Source organism: Phycodurus eques, chromosome 13, assembly GCF_024500275.1.
Source record: "Phycodurus eques isolate BA_2022a chromosome 13, UOR_Pequ_1.1, whole genome shotgun sequence".
Lineage (NCBI taxonomy): Eukaryota > Metazoa > Chordata > Actinopteri > Syngnathiformes > Syngnathidae > Phycodurus > Phycodurus eques.
The window spans coordinates 25,110,246-25,136,259 of NC_084537.1; the positions used below are offsets into that span (position 1 = coordinate 25,110,246).

Consider the following 26,014-nt stretch of genomic DNA (forward strand, 5'->3'; position numbering starts at 1 on the left):
GGTGCAGATTCTGATGCTAACAAAAACAGCGCCACCTACCAGGGCTCGTAAACAGCCCCTCAGTGGCGTTTTACCTGCTGTCACTTGGAGGTTTTAAACAAGTTCCCTGCACAGCGTTAAAGACCATCTCACGGTATTTCATCCATATTACACTTGTGATCCTCAGGTTTGTAGGGAATTGACATATATACTATAATAGATTATTTTTACATTACACTACTTATTGGGAGAAAAATGGTTTGTGAAGAAATAGAATGTACAAAAAAACAGAGGTGGGAGTAAGTCACAAACAAGTCTCAGGTCATAACCTTCAAGCAAGTCTCAAGTCACTGCGGGGAAAAAAATCAAGCAAGACAAGTCGAGTCACCGCTAAATTTCAAGCAAGTCGAGTCAAGTCATCACTTGGTTTAAGCAAGTCAAGTCAATCTTGCTCCAGTCGCAACATATATTGGTGGGAATAAAAATGTTTTCACAAATCATAAAACTAAAAAAAGCATTCACACCTTATACAAGTGAACAACTGAGATTATGATTGATGGACTTTATTGGACTGAGTAATTTAGCCCATCTGCCTCACAGTTCTGAGGACCGGGGTTCGAATCCCCGGCCCCGCCTGTGTGGAGTTTGCATGTTCTCCCCGTGCCTGCGTGGCTTTTCTCCGGGCACTCCGGTTTCCTCCCGCATCCCAAAAACATGCGTGCTAGGTTAATTGAAGACTCTAAATTGCCCGTAGGTGTGAATGTGAGTGCCAATGGTTGTTTGTGCCCTGTGATTGGCTGGCGACCAGTTCAGGGTGTTCCCTGCCTATCACCCGATGATAGTTGGGATAGGCTCCAGCGCTCCCACGACCCGCGTGAGGATCAGCGGCTCAGATAATGGATGGATGGATGAATGGTTTGGGGGGGGTCATTTGCGCCAAGGTCAAGCAGAATGGAAACTCGTATCCCTTTTATGCCGGAACAGTTTTACTGTGTCACAGTGGCCTTTTTGAGCTTCCGCTGTGATATTATAATTGAGGTTTATTGAGAATCAGACTTGATCAGTCGAACAGAACAAAGTTTCGAGAAGGGAGAGAGAAACAAAGACCAAAGACAAAGCACTAATTGTGAACAGGACGAGAGAAGTCAATCATGACATTATCTCCAACAATGAAACATGAAATATGTGCTGCACCCTGTGAGGGAAGGACAGGACAAGCTAGAACAGGACAAGGGCAGGAGAAGAAGCATGCAGGACAAGGGTCGTGAACCCGGCTGTACAACTCTAGTGTGGTGGCATTAATTATGTGAATTATAAAAGTGTACAGGACGAGAGTATAAGTGAGGGGTTATTTGTCGCAGTAAGTGCGTGAGCCCACACCCAGTGAAAGAGTCCCAGGGGTGTGTGTCTGCGGATACATGCAAGTGAATTGATACCGTTTTACATGCGCAAAGACGGACAGAAATGTCCTGTAATTGCTGCGGCTGAGGACCCCACCCGATCAATCGTGGGGCGGGATCGGGCCCAGGGGTCCACCGAGAGCAGCCCCTGGCGGACGGGACACGTCCCACATAGAGGGACAAACAACCGGCTCTAATTTGCCTGTAGGTGCGAATGGTTGTTTGTTTCTGTGTGCCCTGCGAATGGCTGGCGACCGGTTCAGGGCGAACCCCGCCTCCCGCTCGAAGATAGCTGGGATAGGCTCTGGCACGCCCGCGACCTAGTGAGGATAAGCGGTAAAGAAAATGGATGGATGGATGAATTGTTTTAAACTTGTATTTCAAACTCAATTTAACTCCACTTTGTTTCTGAACAAACTATGGTGTGTACTTTGTGATGATGTGTGAACTCCTACGGTTCGTAAGAGAACGCTATTAAACGAAAGCCATATATAATAAATATATTTTGTCACCTTTAATGTGGCACATAACCTGTACAACTCATTTGAATAAAATGGTAATCGTTTTGAGGGAAGTACAACTAAATAACAGATGTAATGTAGTTGCCTACGTGTGCACATGCTCTCATAACGAGGGATGCGGCCGTGTTCGGAATGAAACAATCTTTCTTTCTTTTGTCTTTTTTTTTAAAAGAATGAAACAATCTCATTTAGAAGTATTGATTCAGTACAATTGTCATTAGATTAAAAGTTAAAAGTGTTTCGTATGCTGTCGTCTCAATTTTGAAAAGCGCATACAGCTATGACAGTCGACACAAAACATGACATTTTAACGGTGACAATTCAAGTATGAAAATGATATTCACGCGTAGCCACTCACACTGTGTACTGCACCGACTAATGGTGGAATGCAATTTGGTCAACGACCGTGTGCTCGTAATGCAAAGTGATCCGACACAGCGGAGCCTACGACGCACCTGGCATCTTCTCGTGCCGACTCTTTCATCATGCCCGCAAACGTTTCCGCACCTTTTCTTTTTTCAATCGACACAACGAACCGCGAGCAACGCAGCTTCACTTCTTCTGCGTTCAGTGATTGGCATTATATTGTGGGCGCTACTTTCTGCTCTAAGGTGCACACTGCTGCACCTCATTAGTAAATGAGAGCGAGAAATAAAGAGAGAGTTTTACGTGCCTGTGAACCAAAACGAAAGTTTCGGATAATTATCATAAACCGTCCCACCCCTAGTTACGTTACTAAGCTGTAACAAAAATGTTCACAATTACATCATTTTTATTTTTAATCGCACCAAAACAAAGATTGGTTTGGTACGATTAACTTAATGTTTGACCAGCGAGCTGAACTGTTGAGTTAGCTTAGCTGCGTTTGTGAGTTTTGTAGCGACGGATGAAGTTCAACGTCGTCGTTGTTGTGCGAGTTGCAAGCCTTGCAGGTTGCCGTCGTCGTTTTGCAGAATTCATCGACAACATGGGGGAGTCGAGTCAAGTCAATTGACTCGACTCCCCCCGACCCTGACAAATGAAGACCTTCATAAACACTTGGTTGAGTCCATGTGGAAATACAGTCATGGTGTCATCTTGACAACAAGAATTTAGACTGTGACTCATTATAATAAAAGAATGTAACCAGGTCTGTTTGGCTTCTTCCCAGACAAATCGCTGACATGCATGACTGACGAGTGACTAGTGTTAAGGGTCAGGGTGGCCAGGTTTTCATCACAGCATGCTTGTTTTTGTTCTCTAGTCAGGTTACGCCGGATAGATTCTTACACCACAAGCAGGAAATAAACATGCTTTGTGAAATGCAGGCAGACTAATCAAGACAGCAGTAGGTTGATGGGGCCAAGTAATGAAATGCTAGCAGAAATGAAATCAACTTCCATCACTTTTTCCCTCTTCACACATGAGACAGGCGCTACTAAAATGAGCAAAAATATAAATAAGAGATGGCTTTTGTCGAGGGCTTTTGACATCCCGTAACAGTCAAGAGTAGCAGGAGGAACGAGCGATGCTTGTTAACTCTGACCCAAATCATACGAGGCAGTGGGAGCTGTTAACACACGGAGAACACGGCACAGTGTGGGTGACCTAGATAGCATTGCTTTAAAAGAAAAAAAGAAAAAGAAAAAGCGGCTGTACATCACATTAAATCACTTTCATCAAATACAATGAGCCGTGTCTCTCTCATTGGTAACGGGAGCTGATTTCTGATAAGGTTTTTTGTGACAGGGAAAATGCTTCTCCCATTACTCAGCGACCTAGACCGAGAGACTCTTCAAGATCGGCCCGTTTGCCTCGCCTCGACTAACATTTTCTGTCTTTCGAGCGCACACGAGGGGCGGCGCGCGGTCGAGACGCGTGAGGAGAACGGGTGCTGATGAGGCGACTGCAATGAAAGGAGACGACAGGAAGACAAGCAGGCGGCGCGTCGGCATTTGTACGCGAAGCTCTGCATATGTTCCCTGAGTCATGGGGAGAGGAAGAAATAAACAGCTCGCATACTCCAGGGCTCGGTGCCTGTTTATTACACCGCAGTGACATTTTCAAGAAATACAGATTTTCGCCAAGTGGATGACTTCTTCATGTGTTCCCTTCATGACCGGTTCAATTGATCAAATATAAAACGGGTCATTTTCATATCGTTTGATCAATAGCGGTAAAGGCACGTAAAAAAATAATAATAATAATAATCAATCAATCAAATTTTGCAGGTTTTTTTAGGATGCCTTGGTTTTATTTGGATAAATGTCTTCCATCCTGAAACAGCCACACTTAAAGTTCTATTTTCAAAAAGTCATTTGTGATTAAAAAAAAACAATTACTCAACTTCATTTGGGACATATAACAGCAGACCTTTTAGCATTGAAGGTTAAACAATATGACTAGATTTTGTTTCTCTCTTCTTGCGTTTTGAGTGATAGCTAGCAACTGTCAGTAATTTAAAAGACACATATGAGTAAAATAATTGATTTTCAAAAGGAAATTCAGTGGGATGTCTTTGATCAAAAATATTTGAATATTTGTTCAAGGTTTTTCCAAACATTTCTTCATTTGAGGAGCAACTTTCTAATTTTGGGGAGCACTTTTTTTGCAGCTTAATCGCACAGGCAACCAAAGCAAGGCTTTTATTAAACAATAAAAAATACCACAATATAACGAGGGAGTTGAACGTAGGGCTGCAGCTATCGAATATTTTAGTATACTCGAGTATCCTATTGAAAATTCTATGGAACAATTGAGTCTTTCGATAAATTATATTTAGCTTCACTTCCTGGTCCACGCATCGGTGACGTGAGCGCATTGTGTCACATACGCCCCCCCCCCTCCCCCGCGGGCATCCGTCTTCAAGACCGTCTCGCAGTTGTGCTTTTCAATGTGTTCTTTGAGGCGCATAACGCAAATTTTGACTCGCAAACTGCGATGTGAGCGCGCTTAATTTGAGCCATAATGTTTGATGTACAGTCGCACTCTTTGGGCCAGGTTAGGCTTTAAGGTCTTCTTTTCCAACAAAGACCTTTCACCATGCCAACAGAAGCAGCGGCAGCCGTGGTGCCACTTTGGCTCTGTGCCATCGTTAGCAGTGGATGATTCAAGGGCATTAAAGCACAACGTGGGTGGTTCCAGTTTGGAGACGACCTTGCCAGGATTCCCACTACAGTGTGTCGATTGCTGCTCTCTGTGACTTCCCCTTCCTCTTGTGCTCTAGGCCTGATCTTCAAAAAAAAAAAAAAAAAAAAAACTCTTTTGCATGCACAGAAGCTCCAGTCATGCTTTAGTGTTCTGTATTTACTCACAAGCAGCGCATAAAAATGTTGCGGTACAGCTCTCCTTCAAGGGTGGCCGCCGAGCGGCACGCACTTTCGTCAAGGATCGAGGATCCAGAAGAGATAATAACATCTTTGTTGATTTGTTAAATCGCTGCCTGCCATGTGTCATATTCAATTAATCTCGTAATCAGCAAACTGGAGCCGTGTGTCAGTTGAATTCGGAAGCACCTCCGGTCCAACATTAACACTGTCTCCTCTTTCATCTCCTCGCAGGGTTCAGAGCCAGTGACTGCGAGAGGCTGTCCGATCGCGTGTGATGTTCTCTCGAAGGGAATAATAGCCACTCCTGACCTACTGTGAAGAACAATCTTTGATCCAATCACCTCTCTTGGGGGAATTATTCCTGCGCAAGCGGCGAACATTCAGAAAAGAGCACCCGTCGACCACGTGATACTTGACCTTCAAGGAGGCGAACTCCGGAGGATGCCGAATCAGATCTGAAGCTTTTCCCAAGAGGATCATCAAGCTCTTCATGACTTGTTTGCTAATACGCACACATCATGGCCAAGTGAAGAGGGCTATTCATCAATGCTGGATCTTCGTTCGTAGAGGAGTACCAGACATCGCAGCATGAATATGAAATTGATTTTTCCAGCGGTGACGTGCCCGTGAGAAAGACGGAAGTAGGGGAAGAGTTGGCGTCGGATCAACTGCTGTGGCCGCGAACCCATGGTGGACTTGCTGTGAGCCGGACGAGGGACTCAGCGGTGGAGGATGTCAGCAGAGGCCGAGCTCCAGCCGGGTGTCAAAACCATCCACAGAAAGGAGTCGAGGAGGATCAAAGGTAGATTATACTCTTGTTAATAAAATCCGAAAGATTGGGTACTTGTGCTGTGGCAACAACACACACAGCAAGCCTAGAGCAGTTGGACACTGCAAAATCCACGAGAACAATTTTTAATAATCTTAGGGACTGTCTTTATTGTCCTCCCCCCCCCCCCCCCCCCCCACACACATATCACATATTCACAAACAATGTTGCTGTATCAAAAATAGACAGTCAACAGTGTGAAAACAAACGTCTTTTTTAGCGGTAAAATGTGTCACTGCAAATAATACAATAAATGATGTTGTGTCGATTGCACCTTGAACAGTTATCGCGAATACAACTCTCCATCCAATCCACCAGGATGCAGAAATAGATTTGTGACGAACGGTGAAGCTGACAGTGTTTACTTTCTCCTCTTTGGCAGACAGGGAAATCTAAAAGCAATGTTTGAAGAGCACTAAATAATTTTGGACTCCGCGGCAAGCAGCTGCAGTCAGTCGAGAGGCTCCCCAGATGTAGTAACAGCTATTCCGTGTAGCCCCGGGCTTCGGGTAGCGGCGTGATTTAGGTGTCACGGACAGGGTAATTCACAAACTGTCGCTTTGATGAACGGTATACATGATGTTAATAGGACGAGGCGTTCTCCGAACGGCTCGCTCTGAGATTGAAATGAGAACGAACTGACTGAGAGAAGGGTGAAAAAAGAGAAAATGGGACAGTGAAAAGAAGTGTGATCCAGGAGCACAGCGAAGTGAGCAACAAGAGGAGTCTTTCTCATTTGCCTCCCTCACTTGACTTCAGCCTCGTTCCCTTTTTCCTCATTTTTCCACCCATGACTGAAACGCACTCCAGTCAGTTGAGCAAATCCAGCTTGTGCAGCCCGGCCGTAACGAGTCCTCGGTGGCCGTTTCGCTGGCTCCGTTGGCATGGCTTTGTTAAATGTCGGGGCTGGAGGAAGGCCCGGCCGTCGATTTAAGCTCAGTGAAGGGGCAGCGCGCAAAGAACGAGGGGCTAGTATACACACGGCCGTGCGGCTGATCGGTGGGGACGAGCTGCATTTTAGAGCATAGGGGTCATCTTTCCTTGCCACTGTCCTGCAGTCACACACACAAAACAGGTAGAAAGAGAACAGGAGTTGTATTTGCACATACTCCAAAATGCATTTCATGATCCGCTAATGTAAAATGTTACACATGGATACCTTCCAGCAAAACCTTCCTTTACTTTAACACTGCATTTAGCTTTGCGTGAATCATCATTCGCTCTTTGATGTAATACGAGCGTGTCAACTTTATTGATGTCTTCTTCCGCATTAGCAGAAGGGAATTCATAAAATTAGGCTCACTGTGACTGTCCGCTAGTCAGCCCTCCAACTCCAAAGGTGTCACACAATCCTATTGTTTCGCTCATGTGAACACCTGACATAAATGATATGAACAACCGTAGGCATGGCTTGGAATTTTACTCTTTCCTAATAAGTTAATTTATGTACTGTATACCACTGAAAATCAGTCTAGCAAAAAGTTGTACAAAGTAGAATCACTGACCTGACTGTATGACATTGAGCTTTAATAAAAATATATTAAAAATGTTTTTTTTTTTTTTTTTAAATTAAATTAAAAAAGTATTGACCTTTCACCAGACAACAATACAAAAACAACAGATAATAGTCCTACGTTCTTTTCCCTTTCAGCTCCCCTCAAATGCTTTACATGACTTTTGGCCAAATAATTTCATACGTGGCCCCATGATGCTTAGGTTGGGACAAAACTGTTGGCGCCTTCGTCTCGTTAGAAAAATAAAAATGCAAATCCCTCATTGAATTCTTCGTAATAACAAAAGTAATGCTTGCTTTGTTTTTGTGGTTCAGCAGAATGATTTGAAATACAAAGAAATGTAATTGTCCTGGACAAAAATGATGGTACCCTAAACAAATGATTTAGTTTCACAACATTTCATTTCATCACTCAACTCAAACAACTTCTGTAAGTGTCAACTTGTGCACCCGTTGACAGGTTTTGGCCAAGTACTCATCATCAAACCGCTCCAGCTATCTCTGGTTCTCCAAAATGCTCCTTCCACACGTTCAATAGGATTTAGGCTTTTCAGAATATTTTTTTTTTTCTTCGACATTCTTGAGTGTTTTTATTTCTGTGTTTTGGTTCTCCAATATTCTGTCGGCGGGGTCATGACCTGCAGCTGCAATTAATCTTTCTGACACACCCCAAAATTCCTCTGTCGTCTTGAAATTTCATTTGTACCTTGCGCAGATTCATGTCATCAAATCTGGATCTGAATCATTTTGCGGTGAAATGTGCTGCTCAGTGTCAGAGAGCTCGGTCCCGGCTTCAAGTCCCGGGTCCTCCGACAGGATCACAACGCTAAACACAGAGCTAAACACACACACGCACGCAAAAGCAAGAAACGAAAAACTGGACTATTGCGAAGAGCCCAAATCTAAATTCTTTTGCACATCTGTGGGAGGAGCGCAAATCGTTTGACTGCACTGATTGCTTCTGATATTTGAACAAAATAAATGATGTTCAGGGTGCCATCGTTTTTGTCCAGTCCAGCGTCGTTTGTTGGTTTTTGAAAGTAATTCTGTTGCTCGCAAAACAAAAGCAACGTCTTTTCACTCGTCGAGTTTCAAGTTGTTTCCGTGGCCATTGTGGGTTTTTCTTTCTTGAACAGAGGGTAACAACATTTTTGTCTAAGTCAAGCGCTTATGTAAACCATAATAATAATAATCATCATCATCAAAAGACAGTTTTAAAATATCTCCCCAAATAGTGATGACAATTTGGTTTTTGTTTTTAAGTTTTCTTTGGGACCTGATCATATTCTTATCTGAGCTTTCGAAATAGTAGTACATAAGGCACAAAATCTAACGTGAAGAGTTTACCGACCACACTACAGGTCATTCCTCGTCAAGCGGTGTGCAAACGTCCCACCTGATTGTCAGGGACCGCCGTCATCAAGCTCATGCACCTCGCGAGCCACTGACAGAAATGCTTGACTCTGTCCCCATAGCAACAGCTGCTCTCACACTGTCACGCGTCCACTTGTGATGGGATCAGCCAAGATGAATGTCAGCGGCTGGAGGTGGGGGGGGCTGTTGCAGTGGAAGCGACACAGAGGCAAACCGAAGCTGATCCATCGTATTGCCAAGACAACTGACTTCTACTTACACCCACCTTTTGCGTTGACACTGATTCGACGCGCATTAACGAGAGCGCACAAAATCTTTGCAGCGAACCATTTTATGAGTTACTCGTTTGATCATGTGTACAATACACCTCATTAACTCTGTATGTGTGTACAATCCATCACTTAACCCACTGTTAATTCTCACTAAAGGGAGTGTGTAAAAGTGTGTCTTTGTGCTTGCTGAGGCTTATTTAGTGTGTGCATGGGGGAGGCAGATGGCGGGGACAGATTTGCGCTCCTCAAACAACATCCATTAGGCATCTTAAATTATATGAGGTCAGAAAGAACACATAATGACTGTTGTCATTGAAGTCCTCTGCAGAGATGAACTATTGAATGTTGCATCAACACGGGAAGAAAACGGGGCACAGGAGGCTTCACCGTGGCAATTATGAACAGCCCGAGGGACGGTGTTATTTTAACGCGAGGAGACAAGCAGACACGGGTACACGCTCACGGGGGGTCAAAGGTTAAGCTTCCTCGATACCCATTTCTCCAACAAAAAGTTTGTGGTCGCCAAGTCCTTGTATCTGGAGGGACACTTCTGACACTCCATCTGCTGCCATCTGTCCCCTCGCTGTCCCCATTCTCGTGTGATGAGAGACGAGCCCTGAAACAGTATGGAGCAGCGTGCGGATCTGTAATTCTTCTCTCTGCGGTCCTGTTCCGCAGCCAGTTTGGCTATTGTAGCATTTGGTGAGAGCTTTTACAGTCCAGCTGATATCGAACCGCTCCACAGCATTTCCGAACATTGTTTGAAAGGGCAGCTGGCGTGGCAAAGGTCTCCGTTGTGTTCTCACCCCTTTCAGACCACCAGGACTCCCCAATGGCGGGCGTGCTGTGCCGTGTTTGCATTCACTTAGATGCAGACTAACAGTAGACAATACTCAAGGCGAGCATCTGTCAGGCGCATTATGAGCATCAGGCTCATGGGCCAGAAATGTTGTGAGGACCATTCAACCTTGGGTAATTGTAAATCCAAAAAAAGCCAGAGGAATATGTGTCATCACACCTCTCACACACACACACACACACAGGCTTTCCTCTTCCTCGCAGTGTGTGACAACATGAAACAGCATGCCTCGCAGCCCTTTCGTCTTCAAATACAGCACACTCGCTTGTCTTGATCTGAACCCAGAGCACGTTGCACACGAGTTCTGCCACTGTGTGGCGACTCTCATTCAGTATGCAGGGCCTACTTTTTGGGAGAATCTCTGCATAAAGCTCTAAATCTCTCTTGAAGTGTTTTGAGGGGAAATGGCACGTCGAACGTAAAGAAACAAATGGCACCGAACATCTGGTCGAAGCTCATCGGAGAGAGTTGTACTGACTCGGACTGATGGTGTTTAAAATGCAACTGGAGCAGCGTGCATTTTACGACACATTACAGTGTGAGTCAGTAAAATTGGGATGGAGTGCTTAATACTGTACGAATGGTGTGGAGCCCTTTTACGAAGGACCATTTGAATCAGGAACAGCATGAGGTATTTTATTTCATTTGCATGTTTCCTGAAGGATTTAAGCAAGGGCATGCACTAGATATTCTGTCAGTATATGAAATGTATTGAAGTGTTCTCTAGCAGTTTCAAGTGTGCGTGACGAGCTGTGTTGAGTACATCGCGGCTGTATGTAAGACTCATCAACCTTTGGCAGCGAAACAAGTCGAAATTAGGCCTAGATTTGACATTCACTTGCTTTGAGACTTTAATGACTTTAGCATCGTCAAGCCCTCCCCCAACGTTTGGAGGCTCGTGCCCTCATGAATTAATGAGAGAGTGTGCATAGCCAAGACAAGCGCTCGCATTAGACCCAAGACTTTGCCTTCATTTGAATAACCCAGATCATTTCCTTTTTTTCCCCAAAATTAAGAAAAACGCTTCTGTTAAGCTTGAAAATCCAGAGATTGAGAGAAAAGGTCACGTTGGCATGCATTGCATCCCATTTGGCGTTGCCATTTAACCTTCTGATGTTTGCTGACATGCCGCAGCTCAAAGCAGCAGCCCGTTTCGTGATGTTCTCCTGACCTAGAATTCAGTGGGCCTTGAAAACCCTTCATTTCTCCAAGGTGCCGGAGAGCTCGAGTTGAACAATCTTCTCCGCGTACGCACGGAGGGGGTCGCCAGCATGGGAAGTTTTGGGACAGCGTTTTTTCACACCGACGAGCGCACAAGTCGGGGCTTCGGGCGCTTTTAATGACGGTTGTAAATCTGTAAAATGGATGTCAGTGTCATGTGTCAATCATCATCATCGGGGGTGGGGGGAAAGCCCGAGGTCACGTCGACACGCTCGAAACCCACGGCCCGGTTTGACGTCACCAAAAGAGGCTGAGGGTGAAGACAAGTCAACCATGTTTTGCTTCATTATTTCCTCACTCGCCGCTAATTTATGATTCAGTCTGCATTTCCCGTTCCATAAATATTTACGCCGGAGCGGCCGACTCACGCACCCGGTCCTCTCGTTCCCTCTTTGTCTTCCCGCCGCAGGTCAGGACCGCACCGAGGCGGGGCTTATTAAGCGTTTCCGTGGAGATGGCGTACGCTACAAGGCCAAGCTGATCGGGATTGATGAGGTGACAGCAGCACGCGGGGACAAGCTGTGCCAGGACTCCATGATGAAGCTCAAGGTGCAGACTTCAGTGTGTGCGTGTACGTGCGTGCGTGCGTGCGTGTTTCGTTGAACCTCTTCACATCTTACACAAGAGATGTGCGAGCATGTATGTATTGTTTGTAGAACGAGTAACCCTTCTCACTCAGTTTACAATTCACTTCAACCCTTTTAAGAACTGACCGTCTGGTCAGTTCTTAAAAGAAATAATAAAAAAAAGACAATCTTTATTAGGTTGTACAGTGCACCTGCAGGATGAATTTCTTCTGTGTTGCTTTATTCCTCCCTAAAAAAGCTTCTTTGTTTCTCCGAGCTCTGTGTCTATTCCTTTAACCTTCAAAGGAAACGAGATATGCATTCAAAAATAGAATAATGTAAAATATTGTTTCAACTTTATTGCAACTCATATTCAAGATTGTGTGCTTTTTGTTTGGTTTCCATGTCGGTCATGATGGGTTATTATTATTCTTTTTTTCTTACTCCAAAGTGGCAATATTTTTCTCTATTCCGAAGAAACTGTTTTGCAAATAACACAAGCAGGAGGCGCCTTCCCCTGGAGGACTATTCCTGGAAGGGGGGCCAGCCTCTCCAGACCAACATTCATCCCCAGTAGATAAGTCCAATAAAACGACCTTTCGGCAGCCCGCTTCTGACATTCCAGCATTAACCTCCGTATGACACCACGCAGTAGTGGCCAACAGCCACATGTAGTCAATACGCAACCGCTATTATCTGGACTGGGGATACAGGAGGGGACAGGGTCTCTATCGAGCCGCCTCTCACTGAGAAGGCGATGGCTGATTGACAGCGGCTATCGACTCTCCCGTCGGTCCATTGCTTGCGCTGTTCATCTGGGCTCGTCTCCACTGCTGCTCTGTGGAAGTAGCACATACACTCTGTGGAGCCGTTTTGGGATAAGCACTGCCTCTTTTTTTCCACAACAAATGATCACCAAAATAAATTGGAGTGTTTCAGAGAGATTGGCTGTGTGTCATTGAGTTGAGAATAAGAGCAGGAAGCTTAAAAGCCTTCTATAAGCTTTTATTTCCTCTATTCCAATTCAAGAACATAAAGAAGCAGAGAGGCCCATACTTACTTCTTTCGGGCAACTCTTCCAGGGGAATCCCAGAGTGTCGCCTAATGTTGCTGCTCCTTCTTCACTGCAACAGACGACTGCAGTACGCTGCTGCGCATTGTTAAGAACCTCACGATTCGGTTCGATTCGAAGTTGATTGAAAGGCTCTGATATCGATTCAGAAAGAAGCAGAAATGCACAAATAGTTAAATTGTGTGCATATGGAGTACAAATGTAAACACATGACAACCGCTCTCTTTTGAAAGAGTAAAGTGTACTTAAATTGAGTCCGTAACTCTGCGGACTCCGCGCCAATACGTCTGTCAATATCCCATGCCATTTTTCTCGTACTTGTGAACAAGACCCCAAGAGACTTGAACTCCTCCACTTGGCGCTGGATCTCTGATCCCTGAACCTGAGCGGGCACTTCACTCTTTTCTGGCCGAGAACCGTGTTCTAAGATTTTTATCCTAGCCGCTTTAGAGTTGAACATCACGGCCTGTGAAGCCAACAGAACCGCATCCTTTCCACAAAGCAGAGTCCCAGTTGACCGTTGCCGATGTCCATGTGACATTGCAGACGCATTGCAACCAAGACAGCCCCGCAACATCTGGGCACTTGAGAAACTCTGGGCAGATCTCATCCACAACCCGGTCGCTGCCACTAAGAAGCTTTTTAACCACCTCGGCACCCTTAGCCTCAGAGATACAGTAGATTAGTCAACTTCCGAGTTCCCAGACGCTGCTTCGCAATTGGAAAGAATGTCGGTGGAATTGAGGAGGCCATCGCAGTATTGCCCTCGTGATCCATTACATCCAGAGTCGAGGTCAGCATCGCTCCAGCCCCACCGACACAGTGTTTGATGGCGCACCAGAAGGAGGACTAGAATCTCAGAGGACAGAGGGATTGCCAAATTTAATAATGCTAATTAACCAAGAGTCAAGCGCGGGTCTGGATTGCGAAATGCTGTGTGTCTCTTTGCTTTTGTCAGTCGAGTGCAGATGAAAGAAATCGGAAAGACCTGGATGTCAAACATGAGCTGAGCTGTAAAGTTTTGAGGTGAAGAGAGACGGATTACAGACGGATGAGGTCGGCCACTCGTTAATGTCGCTGTGGTTTTGTCAGACATTAGGCAGGTCTTTTCTTCTCCTTCCTTTTCTTCTCGGGAAACCTTTGTTCTTGAAAGACACTTCAAGCACACTGGTTGCGTCAAAAGGAACATAGTGGAAATGTTACGGTTTTTTTTTGTTTTTTTTTAATTAGAGTCGAGCTGTTCCCTGGGGAAAAAAAGCAGACTTCAAAGGCTGTCTCGGTTGTTCAGTCAGCGAAACGTGCGAGTTGTTGGAGCGAGCGGGTCGCTGCATTTTGTCAGCAAATCTCCACTTATTGTTCTCACGTACGTGTGTCACGATGAAGTGCAGTAGACCTTCTTGAAGAAAATGGCAAAAATGGGCCTTGGAGGAGTAAAAGACGGCAATTATAATACAACTCGCTGCACAAGGTGATGTGAATTCCTCTGAGAGTGATGCTTTCAGAAAAGGCGTCAGAAAGAACACGCTGTCCTATCACGCCTTACGTAAGCGCTGTCACTCTAACCTCTGTTGCCCCCCTTCGGGCACTCACCTGAGTGGGAAACTGTAGACGAAAGCTTTGCGTCTCATGCTTTCACCTGCTCACGTCCATGCTTGTGATCTCCTGCAGGGCATGGCTTCCTCGGCGCGTTCCAAAGGGGAACACAAGCAGAGAGTCTTCTTGACGGTCTCTTTCGGAGGGATCAAGATTTACTGTGAACGGTCAGGGGTGAGTATCAAGTCAGCGAGGGGAGGTGGAGGCGTGTTTGTTCATCCCAGCTGCACCGGGAGTTCTCTGCCAGCTGCTGTACTGGGAAGCTGCAGCGTAGGACACCCAGAGGGCAGATGTTTGTACACTTGACTACACAATGGCTGCCAGGGCCGCCATCTTGTGTGCTTGGCATAAAACGACATCCTGCAACACAGGAGAGAGAAAATTCACAAGGTTATCCTGATCATTTCTATCACTGGCTTCCTCAAAGAGAGAATCTCCTCCGGCCGGTGAGTGATGATGGCAGATCTTTGGCGTTAGCTAATTGAATTAAACGGGTTGAACTTCTATCCCAGTAAGAGCAACGACATGCTTGAGGAAGCGCTTCAGATCACTCAGGCCCAGTCTGCCTGCTAACGATGCCGCACAGTGCAATGAGCAATACTATGCTAATGTTAGGAGACGGGCTGTCTCTACACCTCCATCTTGGCCTTCTTCCCTTTGGCGAGCTGGCAGGCCCGCTGTTCCATTACGGGAAGATCGAGAGGCCCGCCTCGCCCGCCTCCCCCCTCATCCTGCGGCATCGTGTCACCGAGATAGGCCTGCTCTGCTCATCAGAGCTAACTGATAATTAGCACGCCGTTCCACCCCTTAATGATCATTGCCACTAATACTAATTACACTGCGGCTCCACCTCAGCTGTGCTAAACTTATAATTATGCAGCATTTGTCCCGTAGCTTTCGACCTCCGTGCCACAAAGCTCCACCTCGAGCCCTGTCTACGATAACACCTATTTTGTAGATAACTGACGCGCTCGTGGAGTGCCATTAAGCCCGCCAACCAGCTCAGCACGTTTGACGAGCCTATTTGTTGTCCTACAAATCATGTCTCCTAATGCTCGTCATTTAATTCACTGATTGCTGGTGGTAAATAACGCTCCGCACGTAATATCTCTCTTGAGTTATTATGGAGGAGATGGGGATCACTCCGGCGCAGGCGCTAAGCGTTTTGATGGGAACACTTTACGTAAAGCTGACATGATTCTCCGCTGAAAGGAGTCGTATTAGTTTTGTATTCTACTTTAATTCGGGCGACACTCGCCGTGCTCCCCGCTGAATTTGTCTAATATTTAGCTTCCCCCCCTGCGCTTGAGCTTACCTTCGCTAATAGCGGGGAGGCAAGTGGTGTGCGCGAGTGACAGCCCCCCCCACCTCAAAAAAATCCAAAGTGTCTGTGTGTGTTTCCAGTTTTTGGTCTTTTTTTTAATTTACCACCTGATATTTTCGTACTCACTCAGAAAGACGGTTCAGTCCAGTTTCTGCTATTCTCAGCAATATTTGATAATTTTACACAGGCAGCGCGGTGTGCTAGTGGGCTGTCTTCCGCATATTCCGGCCTCCTCCCACATTTCAAAAACATATGCCGACATTTTAGGTGAATTGATGACTTGAAATCAATTTATTGCGTACCCTGCCTGAGCTGGGAAAGACTTCGCCTCACCCGGGAACCTAATGAGGACAAGCGGGCGCGACATAATGTTTTTATGGTGCGCAAGCCTGTATCAAGGAAAAGCTATGGTATTGTCATGGCAACCACAAACCGCCCACCTTTGTCTTTGATAATAATGACAATAATGGATGTCCTTGGTAGCTCTAATGTCAATGTAACATTTACATACAGTAAATTCTCCATGTCCCAATGCACGTTAGCGTTAGTAACACCACCGGATCCGACATTTCAAAGTGAAATCTCAGAATCAGAATCAGAATCATCTTTATTTGCCAAGTATGTCCAAAAAACACACGAGGAATTTGTCTCCGGTAGTTGGAGCCGCTCGAGTACGACAACAGACATTCAATTGACAGAGAACACTTTGGAGACATAAAGACATTGACACAAAACAGTCACTGGGCAATAAAGGGTTAATCGTTATCTGGTCATGCCGGTACATTTTTTATTTTTTTTATTTTTTTGACAATTGTGCAAAAGATGCAGAGTCCTCTAGCACTCCTCTTTCGCGCCACTTTGTTCAAGCATATTTTTATCAGGCTTGAGCTGTGGTGCGCAAAGAATGTGCAGAAGCGGTGTGTCGTTCGAACAAATAAGGAAAGAAGGCCACATTTGTCGGGTTCTTAGAAAGGAGCCTTTGGAGGCTATCACATAGCCTTTATGCAGCATTTTGACATTATACATTTTTTTCTGAGCATGTATTTGTCAATTCATTTCTTCATTTTCCTTCCACTTTCGTTCTGTTAATAACACATGTATTATTAAGTATCACTGAATGACACACAGTTATGTACTGTAATTAAAGGTGTCTAGTATCCGATATGTAACCAGCTACACCCTGATCAGCTCGTTACCAAGTTGATGATTAGCCATGCATGATTGTCAATTTATACCCAAATAGACCTTAACGCTACATATTGACGAGACTAAACCTTTTTTCTCCGCCCGTTTCGTCCAGGTGCTCCAGCATCAGCACTCCGTCCATGAAATCAGCTACATTGCCAAGGACACCAGGGACCACCGGGCCTTTGGCTACGTTTGCGGAAAGGAGGGCCACCACAGGTTTGTCGCCATCAAGACTGCCCAATCGGTGAGCACTTTGACAGAAGCACTTGTCAATTCTTCTGTCTTTCATAATAGCATTCATATATTATACGACCCCAATTCCAATGAATTTGGGACCTTGGGTTAAACATAAATAAAAACGGAATACAACCATTTGCAAATCTTGTCCAATATTTAATTGAACAACAACACTACAAAGTGTGTTGTTTTTAATTATCTTGTCTACAAAGACAAGATAATTAATGTTCAAACTGATAAACTTGATTGTTTTTTGCAAATAATCATGAACTTAGAATTTTATGGCTGCAACACGTTCCTAAAAAAGCTGGGACAGGTGACAAAAAAGACGGAGAAAGTTGAGGAATGCTCATCAAATACGTGTTTGGAACATCCCACAGGTGAACAGGCTCATTGGCAACAGGTGGACGCCATGATTGGGTAGGAAAGGATCTTCCCTGAATTGCTCTATCATTCACAAGCAGAGATTGGGACGAGGTTCCCCTGTTTGTGAACAAGTGCATGAGAACATAGTCCAACAGTTTAAGGACAATGTTCCTCAACAGACAATTGCAAGGAATTTAGGGATTTCATCATCTACGGTCCATAATATCATCAAAAGGTTCAGAGAATATGGGGAAATCACTGCATGTAAGCGGTAAGGCCGAAAACCTGCATTGAATGCCCGTGACCTTCGATCCCTCACTGCATCAAAAACCGACATCGATGTGTAAAGGATATAACCGCATTGGCTCAGGAACATTGTAGAAAACCAATGTCAGTAAATACAGTTCGACGCTACATCCGTAAGTGCAACATGAAACTCTACTATCAAAGATGGACTGACGCTGGACTGAAGATGGACTGACGCAAAGTGGAAAAGTGTTCTGTGGTCCGACGAGTCCACATTTCAAATTGTTTTGGGAAATTGTAGACGCCGTGTCCTCGGGCCAAAGAGGAAAAGTTCAAAAGCCAGCATCTGTGATGGTAGGGGGCTGTGTTGGTGCCAATGGCATGGGGAATTTACACATCTGTGAAGGCCCCATTAATGATGAAAGGTACATACAGGTTTTGGAGAAACATATGCTGCCATCCAAGCAACGTCTTTTTCAAGGACGCCCCTGCTTATTTTAGCAAGACAATGCCAAACCACATTGTGCATGTGTTACAACAGCATGGCTTCGTAGTAAAAGAGTGCGGATACTAGACTGGCCCACCTGCAGTCCAGACCTGTCTCCCGTTGAAAATGTGTGGCGCATGATGAAGCGTAAAATACGACAACGGAGACCCCGGACGGTTGAACAGCTGAAGCTGTACATCGAGCGAGAATGGGAAATAATTCCACCTACAAAGCTTCAACAATTAGTGTCCTCAGTTCCCAAACATTTATTGAATGTTGTTCAAAGAAAAGGTGATGCAACACAGTGGTCAACATGACCCTGTCCCAGCTTTTTGGGAACGTGTTGCAGCCATCAAATTCTAGGTGAATGATTATTTGTTCAAAACAATCAAGTTTATCAGTTTGAACATTAAATATCTTGTCTTTGTAGTGTATTCAATTCAATGTAGCTTGAACATGATTTGCAAATCATTGTATTCTGTTTTTATTTATGTTTAACACAACGTCCCAACTTCATTGGAATTGGGGTTGTATATCTGTTGAGTATATACTCTTATTTAGAGATTTATCTACCTCCACGAGATATTATTAAACATTCTTGGAGCCCTCGAAAGCTGTTATATAAATGTAAGCTATGAACATGTCTGTGGCAATAACATGAAATACTCCTTACACACTACATTTGAACACCAAATGCATAAATACCATCCCATTTTCTTGACCACGTGGCCTCATTAGGGTCACAGGTGAGCTGGAGCCTATTCCAGTTGACAAAAGACGAGGTACACCCTGGACTGGTTGCCAGCCAATCCCAGGGGACATAAAAACATACACACTCAATTTCAAACCGTTGAACACGTGAGAGCAGTGATTCTCAACTGGTGGGTCGGGTCCCAAAAGTAGGTCGCAGACAGCTAGTAAGAAATTACATTGGTCATATTCGTATTGTTTTTTTTTTTTGTTACAGTATAGAGGCGTACCAAGTGCCCACATGGGGAATATTAGATAAGTGACAGCAAATGTTACTCAATTGTGCTCTCGTCACTAGTTTACCCTGTAAACAAATACAGCGCAGCTCAGCATTTGGCTCGTGGGGGAACATGGCTAGCAACATGCTTTTGGCGGTATGTCAAAATCATTTCAGATATCATTAAAAAATATAATATACTGTATTTGTTTTCAGAGGCTATTTTGAAACCCCAAAATTGCTCTGAAGTTTTATAAAAGTGGGTCGTGACTTTGAAACAATAGGAAACTGCGAATCCCAGGGTGACAACAATTGAGAACCACGGATTTCGTCTTCTTTAGTCTTGACCTAGCATGTTGAATGTTGGAGGAAGTGGAAGTCCCTGAAGAAAACACACACGCTCGCGCGCACACATGCGCACGCACACACGCACACACACACACACACACACACACACACAGAAGCCTGAGCCGGGATTCCAACCCAGAACTTCTCCACTGTGATGCTAGACGTGCTAAACAAATGCTCCACGGTCCTACCGAGTGAATCAGACATATTTTTCCAATATTTTGACACTCTCAAAATAAAGCACCCAAAATATTAGAAACAGCCCTCCCTGAACTCCAGTGTACATTTATAGACCAATTCAAGCTACATCACCAATAATAAACATATTGTTAAATGAATATATTAATAAACAGCAATACACAATTTAGGACATACTGCATTTGCATATTCGCTTGCCTGTCTTCCATCTCCAAATCCTCCTCTTGCCTGGATGAACTGGATTACTCCCCATTTCCAACACCATCTTCCTTCGATTTTCACTCCTCTGCACAGGCGGAGCCTCTCATTATTGACCTGCGTGACCTCTTTACGCTCATCTACGACATTAAGCAGCGGGAGGAGATGGAGAAAAAGGCCCAGAAGGACAAACACTGCGAGCAGGCCGTCTACCAGGTAGGACTTAAAAAATAATAAATACAAAATTAAAAAAAGATTGTGGTTATATTTCGCATTCAGAGGCATGATCCCACATAATAATTCACTCACACAAGCTCAATGTGACTTTGACATGCACACGATATACTGTGTACACTCCCACACTCACTTTTTTAGGAACACCATTCTGGTCTAATGAGCTTCACACATTCGAATGCATCAAATGCTGCCGTTGCTAATAAGGTGAGGCGCCGCTCTACAACCCAGCGAAAAAGCAATCGTGTCCCAAAAAATGATCTTTGTCAAGGACGATGTTTGAAATTACAGCTCCTCCTGTACTGGATGACATTGCACTTGTGGCGAAACAGGAGCTGTACTCAACGTGTCTGTGATGCACCACATGATGTGTACGCGTATGACTGCTGGCAAAAAAAAAAAAAAAAAAAGCTCTCTTATTTTCACCCTCTATTGCTGTAAAACATGTCGTGTGCCTTCTGTCCTCCTGCCGCACAGACCATCCTGGAGGACGAAGTAGATGATCCAGTTTACCAGGTAAGTTTGTCGGCACACATCGCAAGAACCCTCGTGGTTTTCTTGCTTTGCTGCAGCTTCTCTTTAACTCGTGGGAATTGGACTCTTTGGTTCTTCATCTGCATACTTTATCTGGTCACTGATCTGCTCAAATGAATGATCCATCCGTTTCACCACTCAGCGGAACAGCTTTGCGGACAATTTTGTTCCACCATTCAACTTCATTTTGCCAGTGCGATGTTGTACAACCATATTTTTTATGTTTGTTGATCTGTGTTAGTGTTCCACCTTCTTCCAAAAGATTTGCTCCCACCCACAATTGTGACTTACCCCTCTTTTTGGCTGCACTCGATGTTATGTTTCTGTGTTTCTGCTCACACTGAATACAGACAACGCTAACCCTTACTCGGACTTCCTACGTTCAAACCCCCCAAATCATCTTGTTTGTTGCTCTTGAATATCTGCGCATTCTTTCAATTTGCAGCGTTAGTTTGACAAAACTCCAGCCACGCAGCCAGCGACTCAAGGGAATAGTTCGGCACTTACTTTTTAAACAGTTCTACATTTGAAGAAATCACTTTGATACTGACGGTGTGTGTGACGCATTCTACAGTGAGGAAAAATTATGCTCTACACTGTCTCAGTACAAAACTAACTGATATACTGTACTTGAAAATGATTACATCAATGGAGTATATTGGAAGCCTTCATTGCTTTGTGACCGTTTCCAAATATTCCCCAAAAAACCCACAAAGTTCAATTGAAATGATATGTCATTAAAATAGTATCAGTAATTGTCTCTGCCGATTGGCTTTGAGGAAACAGGTGGTTCGTTTTCCACACCCAATGTTTCCGAACTGAGAAATCAATTTCATGTCAACAGAGCTATCAATCTTTTTCGGACAGAAAGGAATGTGTATTTTTTGCAATTCATTTAATTTGATCACATTATGTTGTCCGTGAAACAAATACAGATGAGGCCCGATTTGTGAATGTCGAGCCGTGGCGTCTGTCGACGACGTAGAGCCTCGTGTTGCTTTTGACCTCGGGTCCACATTGCTATGTACTGCTGGCTGACTGATTCTACTTGTGCTCTTTCCTCTTCCCACCTCTTTTTCTTTTTCTCCTCATGCCCCCACTCCTCTCTCCTCTGCTCCCTCCACTTTGTTTTTTGCACCCTCCCTGCTCTCTTTTCACTCCCCACTTGATACCACCCACACCCCTCATTTTCTCTCATCGTGTGGCACCCCTTCGTCATCTGGATTTTACATGCAAACCTCCCACGTGTCTCCCCTCTGTGCACTTCTACACTTTGTTCTGTAGTACATAGTGTTTGAGGCTGGACACGAACCCCTGAGTGGCCCCCAGTCAGAGGAGAGCGTTTATCAGGTACAAAGACAAAGCATCGCCCCTTTCTTCTCCCTCATGATATGCCCTGTGGTAGATGATGATAGTACTAACACCGACCGCCTGTCCAGCTCATCACTATGAGACATTTCTGCAGATTCAGGTTTAAATCTGGTGTCGAAGGGCTTTTGTTTTAAGCGAGAAGAGAATGAAAGGCAGTGAAGGAAGTTTGTGTTTGAGATGTCAAGCGAAAAGCCTCAAATTGCATCTCAGCGCTGCAAGCACAGTCAAGGTCAGTTTCGTTGATGCGATGTAGGCATATTTGACTTTTTTCCGCCTCTAAGACCATTTGAAGGAGCAGCTCGGACTTCGGGGACCTGTTGTACGGCTTAATTTGACGCTCTCCTGCCATCCTTCCTTTCTCTCTGCTGCTCTCCTCCTCCTCCTCCTCTTTTGGCCTCTCTGTATCTTCCTCTGAAGATGAAAGATGCAGAGAAAGAGAGCATGAGAGATTAACCGCATGCCATGCCATTTGATCTGACAGTGAAACGAGCTCAATAGACTTTGGGGGGAAAAAAGACAGAAGCAAACCAGCGCAGGGAGAGAAGAGAGACGGGTGGAGAGGTTAAAAGCGACTGGGAGAGAAATACTGCATTAGCTCAGGCAATTTGTTTTTGGCAGAAAAGCTCTCCTTGTGCAGAATAACGATAGCTTTTCTTAATAGTCACCCAACAGCCTCAGCCGTTTTTTGCAATCAATATTGATTGAACTAGAATGGATTCAGCAGCACTACTGTAGAATTTGCAAAAATCCCATCGCTCCGAAAGCTAGAATTACATCAGAAATGGACTGTATCAAAATGGATGTCGCTAAGCTTTTTAAACTTTGGCAGACAGTACTTTCAGCTCCTGATATGAAATAGTCCGCTTGCTAAATAATAAGGAAAACAGTGTTGCCATGCTATTTACATTTGAACCGACCTCCGATCCAATGCAGGTCCCAACCAGTCAGCAGAAGGAAGGCATCTATGATGTCCCAAAACGCCATTTCATGACTGTAGGTGTTCTTTTATTTGGATTATTATTTGTTTCTGTACGCCTCCACCGGCAAACCTCTCTTTAGGATCCTCTTGAAGACAATCTGACAACTGTTGATCAACTGTAGACATGACGTGCCTGCAAGTTCACAGGACATTAGAAATCCAGAATCCAGCGCTGTTCAAAATAGGATGCCGGTTCTGGCCAGGTAGTCCAGACAAAATCAGCATATCGTTTGTCTGGTCCAGTTCACTGGATACATAAGTTCCATCTACCTTCCGAGGACGACGATGTGAGGTTTGTAGGTGGGGTGTTGATGGTTTGAGCTGCATGGAGTGTAGCCATTTAGTCTTCGGGCTCTATTTTTGTGAGCGGGCTGCAGGGGCGCCGCCGCCAAGTTCTGGGTGCGCTGGCCAAAAACAAAGTGGACAAAGTGGGGCGCTAATCGTAACAAACACTATATCGGGAGCAGCCGCCCCTGGACGCCACGAAGCTCCGCCCCTGGCGGCTGGCGGCAATCTGCGTGGAGGCGCGTCAGACCGGGTTTTGCTAATTTCACAGATGGAGACGGAGGTCTGCGCCGCTGTGGGCGTAAGGGCCGATTTCAATCATGTCCAATCGAAGCGGCTCATCTCATCCCCTTGAAATATTGCGCAATAACAGTCTCGCATTGCCACTGCTTTTGGCTGGTGTGGCAACAGACAAGGAGAGAGCGGGTACCCTTATCAAATTCACACACATACCTCACATAGCTGTGCAGGCCATGTGGAATGATTTCAAAAATATAATAATGATGACAAATAATAATCATAATGGGTTCACTGAATTGATTTCTACAATGATTCAGAGCTGTTCAACATATTTAGGAATGAACTATGTCTGACATCCAGCAAGGCTCGCGTATCTGTCTGCCTGCACCACAAATCAAATTCACCAAAATTGAGTTAGACCAGAGGTCGACCGACTTAGACGTGGTCTCAGCAGGCTTAAGTTTAGACTGACATCCTTCCACCAAATTGTGAGTGCGCCCAGTGCACGTCAAAGGACGCAACCTCGCTGCTCCAGAAAGCCCAGCTTGTCGCAGACAAATTGGCAAACATGCGCAGCCAGCTTCGGACTTGCACGAAAATCAGGATACGCCGGCTTTTGCGCCCCGCCGCAGATACGCTGTCTACGAAAATAGAGCCCTCCGTGTCGTCCACCGTCAAGCTGAGAAGCAACGCATTTAGCATTAGACTGACTTCATTTAAGAAAACAATGAAAGCATTTCCCCCCTTCCATTCAAACCCCAAAAAGATTTCATTTCATCCATCATGCAGCAACGACCTCTCCAATTGCTTAGAAAAGCATTTCTTCTAGACATTTGCTGAATAGAACAAATCCTAGCAGAGTGCTTCTCTCTCACTATTGTTGTTGTGCTTGTTGCTCAGCATTATTAGACAGATAACTTGGCCCCGCCCCCTCACTGTCTCACTCCTCCCGACAGCCCCGTGCTAGTCGAAGTCGCAGCCGCTCCATATCTCTAAGTGTTACTGCTTGTCTGTTCATTCAGTCGGAGCTTTTCCCGAGTCAAGAGCTCCCCTGATGTGTGTGAGTGCCTGCAGGGAGAGCCCTCTGTGCACACTTGTTTACTTCTCTCCAAACTCCGAGCCATTCTGCGAGCCCTCGGTGGTCACAAAGTGCAAACTGCGAGATCCGTTATGTCTAAGAGGACATAAAAGACCCGTTTGCAGCGACACTGATTGCTGGGATGTCTCCCATGTCTTTCTTTCTTTCTTTCTTTCTTTCTTTCTGTTCTCGGAATGTTATTTGTTTCCACATGCAGCACTTTATTTACGGCATGTAAATCCTTGTGTTTTCTGTGCTTTTGTGGTGATTCATTGTCTGCTTATGCATGGCCCCAGATACATTTCATACGACGTAGCTCTTCCGTAGCTTCGATAATAGCCGTGCCCCCATCCCGCGAGGGTCATCTCTGCTCATAATGTGGCCTCTTTGTCTCAGTCTGCCGCTTCCAGGAGCTTCTCCCTTCATTCATCTCGAGTAGATCGCTCACACGGTAGCATCAGCATTCTAAAGCAGGTCAGACTCTCATAGCACCCTTCTGATTGGCAGACGCAAGAATATCTAATCAGTCTGTTTTATGGGACTGAATAGCCCTTTACCCACTCTATTATAGCGAGCCGTGAAAGGCCCATTCGAGATCCATTTTCTGATAATGGAACAAAGGGGTCGTAGTTTCTTTCCATGCACGGCGCAAATGCCTGAGTGAATAGCCGTCCCACCCCGTTCCCCACCCGCCAACTCCACCACCACCGCCACCACCGCCACCACCGCCCTAGTCTATGTGGTGATGAATTCAACAATGTATGACTATTGAATGTTCCATTTCGTGATGTGTCACTGTACTTTTGCTGTCTCTCTCTTGGTTACTTTCATAGAATATCAACCACTTCGATCTTTTCGGCGACATGTCCACTCCTCCCTCGGTGAGTGCTGCCCACGCACAAGCAAACATCTTGTAGGTGTGCTCATACGCGTCGGCGTTCACATTTGATTCCAAGCAAATGATCTGATTAAGAAGGATGACATTCAAAGTCCTTTCTGTCCTTACGAGCAGGCCCATTCTCTGCTCTAGGTTCAAGCCTCGCCGATATTTTTCAGCAATACACTGCAAGCACACAGACCTGAGTTCCTGAGAAATCATTTTACTTTTTGGAAAACTGTCCCTAACCACAATACCACGAAGGCAGTCGATGGGGATATTATGCAAGCCTTTGCAAGAACAACCTTTTTTTTATTTATTTATTTTTTTTCCGCCATGAAAAAAAGTAA

At 45.0% G+C, this 26,014-nt stretch overlaps 1 protein-coding gene across 1 annotated transcript in view; it reads left to right on the forward strand.

The window, feature by feature from the left end:
* The window catches only part of LOC133411770 (complement component C8 beta chain-like), a 54,417-nt gene that overhangs the window by 14,390 nt on the left and 14,013 nt on the right, over nt 1–26,014 (forward strand). The window contains exons 2-10 of the mRNA XM_061694449.1: nt 5,440–6,010; nt 11,686–11,825; nt 14,583–14,681; nt 17,132–17,263; nt 20,163–20,282; nt 20,778–20,816; nt 22,119–22,184; nt 23,139–23,198; nt 25,621–25,677. Coding sequence (XP_061550433.1) covers nt 5,941–6,010; nt 11,686–11,825; nt 14,583–14,681; nt 17,132–17,263; nt 20,163–20,282; nt 20,778–20,816; nt 22,119–22,184; nt 23,139–23,198; nt 25,621–25,677 — 783 coding nt within the window. The 5' untranslated portion in view covers nt 5,440–5,940. The remainder of the gene's footprint in view (nt 1–5,439; nt 6,011–11,685; nt 11,826–14,582; nt 14,682–17,131; nt 17,264–20,162; nt 20,283–20,777; nt 20,817–22,118; nt 22,185–23,138; nt 23,199–25,620; nt 25,678–26,014) is intronic.